The sequence below is a fragment of the Halyomorpha halys genome, unplaced genomic scaffold, assembly GCF_000696795.3.
Source record: "Halyomorpha halys isolate HHAL.00 unplaced genomic scaffold, Hhal_1.1 Scaffold1184.1, whole genome shotgun sequence".
In the NCBI taxonomy this organism is placed as follows: domain Eukaryota; kingdom Metazoa; phylum Arthropoda; class Insecta; order Hemiptera; family Pentatomidae; genus Halyomorpha; species Halyomorpha halys.
This window is the reverse complement of record NW_027105562.1, coordinates 85,833-92,914: the sequence shown is the minus strand read 5'-3', so window position 1 is coordinate 92,914 and position 7,082 is coordinate 85,833. Positions and strand designations below refer to the sequence as shown.

General features: G+C 34.9%; 1 protein-coding gene across 1 annotated transcript in view; it reads right to left on the bottom strand.

Annotated features, from left to right (window-relative positions):
- LOC106688721 (NADH dehydrogenase [ubiquinone] 1 alpha subcomplex subunit 9, mitochondrial) overlaps positions 1–7,082 on the bottom strand; it is a 22,891-nt gene that overhangs the window by 1,332 nt on the left and 14,477 nt on the right. Inside the window, exons 4-5 of the mRNA XM_014433304.2 lie at positions 2,369–2,502; positions 447–608 (exon numbers count right to left, since the gene is read on the bottom strand). Coding sequence (XP_014288790.1) covers positions 447–608; positions 2,369–2,502 — 296 coding nt within the window. The remainder of the gene's footprint in view (positions 1–446; positions 609–2,368; positions 2,503–7,082) is intronic.

Below are 7,082 nucleotides of genomic sequence, written 5' to 3'. Positions count from 1 at the left end.
GGAAAAATTTGATTAAGAACCTTCACAAATTGTTTCATGAGGCCTAATTTTATATGCAATGGAGACATCAACACTTCATTGGGTTTTTATTAGTTGTTTTCAATTCGGATTTTCATAGTTTGTTTTCATTTGATATTATGTTTCTCTCTCAGGATATTGTTTCGATTAGAACATATTTGCTATTAGTAATATAACTTGTCTGCTCTACTATCCCACAAGCAGCTAATGTAGCTAGGATGTTAGGTACCATATATACACAATAATTTAAGGAACAATACAAGTGAAGATACTTTCTACTTCCAGACAAAAACAAACTTTGTGAGTAAGAAATGAAGATTAAGGTCTATTATTCGATGTATAGACACAACATTTATTTTTGAAACATAAATTAATAAAATAAAAAATGATCAGGCTGTGTAACTGATAGAAAAAGGAAAAATACTCACCCAACTGCTTGGTATATCTTGCTTTTAAGATGTTTCTCTTTACAAGCAGCAACGATACCTGCTGCAATATCTTCAACAAAAACTGGTTGTTTTATAGTATGCTCTCCACTACGATACAAAGGCATCATTTTGCCTTGATGGCGCCAAAAACTGGAATAGTACCTGAAATCATTTAAATTAATAAAAATAGATATTCTTTACTTTTCATAAACATTAAAACAAACTACTTACAGGTAATATTTAATAGAGGTATTCATGATCATTAGATTAACATGTTAAAGCGTGTTAAATGGAAAAACTCATATTAAATGGAGAAATATTTCCTTCTTTTACCATTGTTATGGTGGCAGGGGTTCAAAAGGAACCTTTACTAGCCCAACCGTTAAAAGGAGTGAAAAGAAAAGAATAGCCGAATTTTGTTATTTTTGTATTTTTAAATAAGTAAACATAATAAAAGGAACACAAAATATATAAAAATATACAAACTAGAAAAAAAATAAAGCTTAAAACTATTACAAAATTACATGAATTGAACGAAAGAGAAAAGAAAAAAGTCTTATATCACCGGTGATTGATGGGGCCCTGGTTGTAGTTGTTGTCCTGACTGGATGTTCTGGTGGAGGTAGATCGACGTATGTCCGGCAGCCTTGTCCTCTTGGAGGATGAGCCGAAATAGTCCGCCCGCCATGACTTAAATAATTTAAGCTGGCGCAGATGGCCAGAATGCTGGCAACTACGAGTATGTAGAGAGGAGACAATGGAGTCGATATGTGTGTGCACACAGAGACTCTAAGAAGTCGTCTGTCTATTTTCAGTATAAAAAACAACAGAGCAGTTGTTTTGTTTTTTGACTTAATAAAAATCATATGTTCCAATAATCGATTTGTGGACCATAAGTTGGCCACAACAACCATGTTAAAATGATATAATATATAACATGGTTTAGAGTCTGTTAGACGGAGAATGATGTCATGTAACAGACCAGCTGAGCTCGTCATCATTTTGTTTGTTGTAGTAACAAGCAATATAGTACTTATTATACATATTAGTTGCTCGTAGTTTGTGTTTTGATTATGTCAGAATTGTTTTGGATGTTTTTATTACTAATAAAGCAATGTATGACAATAATTATAATGTAATGACAATTGTCAATTAGCTCATCTTGATTCTCTTCCACATAATTTAGAACATCAACACGGCACTGAGGGGCCATAAACTTCCACTTTAGGCATGCTGCAATAAATTACTTTGATCAAAACTTAGAAGTAATCAATAACATGAAGTTTTGGAAGGAAAGTTTATAAAACAAGTTGCTCAGAAAATCCGCTAGGAGCTCTGATGCATTTAACATTTAATATGACTTTAATTAGGACTGCTCACAATCCTATACATACTTATAACATTTAACATGGTAAAACAATTTACATTTAACACAGCATCATGAATATCCCTAATGTTTCAAACATATTTACATCCATATTATATTACAAGATAATTTAATAAAAAAGAAATTAAAAACATCTTCCATTCCTGGCAATCCTCTGAGGTGCCTGAAAAGAAGATGGCCTCGTGACCTTATATTGTAAACTGTTTTTAGAGTTCTACTACTGGGTAGTTTCTCTACATGCTGTATCATATCATTATCTCATTATGATCAAAATTACTTGTTGTATTTTGTATACAGTTGTAAATATCAATAAATAAATAAAAAGCATCTTAAACACAACCACATATATTTATACTTAACCTGAGGGCCATCTGAGAGGGATCGAGGGGGACAAATTTGAGATTTCAATGCTATTAGCCAAGCCCTGTCACTGGAATTGAGAACCAGTATCTATTTTGCATCTGCTAATATGTTATAGGCATATAGAATGATTGGACATAAAAATAGGAAATCTTTGAAAAATGCAGTATATTACCTTAAAAAACTATCTTCTTGGCCATAAATATCAGCCGGTCGAAATATAATTGCTTCAGGAAATTCTTCTTTAACTGCTATCTCTCCACGCCATTTGCTAGCCAGAAATTTAGAACCACCATCCAACATATATTCCTAGTATCAGCACAAAATTCAATCTCTTGTCTATTAAAAATAAATTTTAAATCTAAGAGTAAACTGATAATACAGTATAGTCTCGGCAATGCAAACTAGGACAGGAGAAGGGGGTTCGGTTTATAGAAAAGTTTGGATTAAAGAGGGTGTTCAGGAAAACTAGAAACAATAAAAGATCAATACTCAATATACATAACTTTACAAATGGGATACATATAACCACTTGAAAATATTGAATCAGCATAAAAATAAATTTTTTTTTTCTTTTTAAAAACTCAGTTATTTTTGTTTGTTTAGACTTTTGGATGAACTCTCTCAATGGTTCTTCTCTTAGACATTGCAGAGGGGATTAGGTAACAAGATACATTGTTCTCTGCTGCCCATCGAATACTGTGATTGAAATAAGACACTGCATCTTCATGTTTAACTGTCAATTAATTTTTACAAAAAAAGGTCAAGGAACCTCAAAAAATAACCAGAGGAAGAATGGGAGTACCTAGGTCCATATGCGAATACATAAGTATTTGCATTAATACCTGTAAATTTGAATATCTATATTTTCCTGTAATTTTACTTGAATATAAATATAAACAATCAAATTATATGAAAAAAAAAACTGTTCCAATACCATTGAATCAAATATAAGCTGGGCAACACTAGTAGGTTTTGTCAGGATGGGAACCACTGGTTTTACAAACAGTATGTTTTTAGACATAAATGGCACTAAAAAAACTAATGCTTGATATTAGTCAGGGGATGTATTACGTTGCAGATTATACTAAATAATTAAATACCAATATGAGGAGAAGATGATCAGGGTTCAGAAAAAATACACAAAAAAACAAATCTTTTTTAGTAGTGCCTATGTTTTAACTTGAATTTCAGGCCATCATCAGGGCTGAAAAAAAAACCCCAGATAAAAACCTTAAATCAGATATATGGTCTCTGATTTAAGGTTTTTATAAACTAAAACATAAAGAAAATAATAATAAACAATGAGAGATCTTCTCCTCTTATATTGGTCAACCATCTGCACCTCAATAACAAACAAACTTGGAAATATACATAACAATAAATTAAGTAGACATAGCTGATTGAATGAAATGAAATGAATGAATGAATGAATGAAAAAAATAATTTTATTCTGGGACATATGTCCCCAAAGAATAAATACATGGTTCATACATTAAGATTTTTGTCTGGCAAGCATTTACAAGTTTACAGTAATTAAAATGAAATTACATTGGGATATTGGCTTAACTCCTGTTTATTATGTTAATCAATGTATGCCTATTTATTTTATTACAATGATGCAGAGGTTAGGTTATACAATAAGTGAAAGAATAGGTGTTGTTTAAAGGAAAGAATAGATAAGGATTGGCGAATGGAGATGGGAACAGAATTCCAGAAGGAGGTTGCACATATGACAAAGGATTTGCTGAAGAAGGCAGTTCTATAGGAGGGCATATATAAATCAATTGGTTGGGATCTGGTGTTTAATGAGTGGATGGATGAACAAAGAGTGAGGAGATCAAGAATATAGGTAGGTTTTTTTTATTTTAAGAACTTGGAACAGGAAATCACCAAGGAGGTATTGCCTTCAGGAGGTTGGGTAGAGCCACTTCAACTCGGTATTCCAGCGGGAGACTTGAGAGAGCCTAGGAAACCCAAAGATAAATATTACAAAGCAGTTCATGAGTCTCTTCAGTCTCAACTCTAGTCCTGCAGATAGCCCTTCATAGACCAAGGAACCGTAGTCGAATTGGGGGAAGACAAGAGAGGATATTAGGAGCTGACAGGTGTTCTGAGGAATGGTGTTTACATCGGGACCTGCTCGTGCTATACTGCAGGTGTCCCGAGTATAATTTTAGGATTAAGACAAATGTGTGGAAAAGGGGGGCTTAAAATTGTGATACACTTTATGCTCATAAAAAATGCATGTATATTTTTGTTTTATTTATAATGTTAATTCCCTGGAGGGGTAAATTGGTTAGTGAGTTAGTTCAGAATTATTTATGTATAGTAATATAAAAACAGAGCATTGGGGTGGTCTCATGGCTTATATAATATTATGGCTTATCTGGTGAATGACGTTTTCGCTGCCGCGGTGACGTCTTCTAGTCCGCTTTCTCGTCCAGGTTGTGCTGTGGGCGAATATGGTGAAAACCATGTGATCGCCTGATGTCTGAAAAGACGTCTTTGTACCTCCGTGGCTGGCCAGCGTGTCCTGGAGCCTGGCATGATGGTAGGGGTAGGCCAGGTCCTAGCTTGCATGATGTTTAGGCTAGGGCAGCATTGCAGTCGCAGCGTCTTCGGAGCCTTCCGGTGTCCGCGGAAAGGGGGATCATCAGAAAATGAGACCCCCAACCCCAACTTTATATAAATTCAAAAAGCAACGACAAAAATCGGATTACTTAAATCCGACAAATGGAATTAAGGAATCTTTGGAATTGTTTGAGTACAGTTATGGATTTACGTGTGATTTGGGAAATGTGATTATTCCGGAAGAGGTGTTGGTCGAAGGTGACTCCAAGGTTTTTTATTGTAGGATAGAAGTGAATCGGTTGGTTGTTAAGGAAGAGTAGAGGATAGTAAGGGAGGGATGAAGGAGGCACTTGTAACCAATAAGAATGGCCTTGGTTTTTCCAGCATTCAGGTTCAAATCATTGTTAAACGCATTAATGCTATCAATATCTTCTTGTATCTTTTGGATAGAAGCATCTCAGAGGGATGGAAGGATAGATAGATTTGGAGATCGCCTGCATATAAGTGGTATTGTTTGTGGTGAATGAAATCAGGAAGATCGTTGATATAAATTGAGAGAGTTGGTGAAAGTAAGGACCACTGAGGAACACCTCGTGTTAGAAGAAGAGGAGAGGAAAGAGGTTTCTTCTGAATGATGGCTGTTTGGGAATAATGGGACAAGAAGGAAAGGAACCACTTTAGGACACTACAAAACATGGAAAGGTTTTGAAGTTTATTGAGGAGGATCTTATGGTTAACTGAGTCGAATGCTTTTGAAAAATCAAAAAGAACTCAAATTGATATTTTATGATTGTCTATGGAGGATTGTAATATTTTCAATAAAGCGGATTGTGTGGAATGTTGAGAACAAAAACCGGATTGGAAAGGATTAAGGAGAACTTTTTGTTCGAGAAAATTAATAAGTTGGGAGTGGGCTAATCTTTCTAATGACTTGCTCAAATTCGATAAAATGGACATTGGCCGAAAGTCGGAAACTGATAAAGGAAAAGGTACTTTGTTCAATGGTCAGATCAGGGCTTTCTTCCAGGCTTTGGGAAAAATGGAATTTTGGAGGGAGAAGTTATAAATGTGCAGAAAGGCAGGAAGAATGGTGGGGAGGACAAAGTTTGATGATCTTAATAGGAATATGGTCAGGGCCGTAATCATTAGTTCTGGACTTGAGGAATGCTGAGATTGTCATCTGGGAAATATTTAACAAATAAAAGTTATTGGGATCAAATCGGATTTCAGGAATGTGAAAAGCGGAAGAGTCACATAAGGTTGCTGAAGGAGGCAAAAAAAGAAAAAGAATTAAGCTTGTCCGGATTGACTGGATAATATAGGCAGGATTTGGAGCTTACAATGGAGAGGTTCGTAAGGATTTTCCATTTGGATTTAGGATCAGATTCTTTGGATAAGATATTGTGAAAGTATTGCTCCTTGGTGCGACATAAGGATGTTTGGGTAAGGTTTCGTAAGGACTTGAAGGTGGAATAGTGCTCTAAAATTTTGGTGTGTCTGAAGCGTCTTTTGGCCGCATCTCGTTTTCTCATTAATTCTCTTATTTTTGAGTTGATCCAGGGAGAGGCATTCGACCATATTGTCAATGGATAAAAGTGAATAGATAGGTTCTAAGGAGAGGGAAAGTTCATCAAGATAGGGACCAATGTTATTATTGATGATAAAAGAAGATAATAATATTGTAGAGGTAAGAATAATACAAAATAAATGATAAAAATTGTTTAAAAAAACAGACAGTGTTCAAATAAATATAGACATAAATATAATGAAAGGTACGGAAGAAAATTTAAATGATGAGTAATAAAATAAACATAATAAAAAATGTAAGTAATGTCTAAAAATAATTAAAAAAAACATAATGAAAAGAAAGAAAACGACATATATATTACAATGGGCAAGAAAGAAGATGGAATACATGTTACAATAGACAAAAGCTACAGTTATTTATTTGGGAGGCTCCTCTACAACACTGGTCCATTGCTCAGCGGCTGTCAAATGTACCTGATGCTTTGTTCCAGTCCACTTTCGACTGTTCAGCCGAGATTGCTGATTGTGCAGATAGATTGGGCGTTGATCAGGGGCATCGGAGTGTGAAAGCTCTATGACAGTCGCTACATGAAAATGTGTTCGGGAAATGGGCTAATTGCAGGTGGCAGGGCATTGGAGTACGCCATTTCAAAGAGACCCCGAGAGCAAATAAGTTTATATATGATAAACAAATACTTACAGGCTCTGAATGGTCCAATACCCTCCTAATGCCTTTCATCCCTCAGAAATAATGAACATCATCTACCAATTACCTTCTAAAAAAGCTC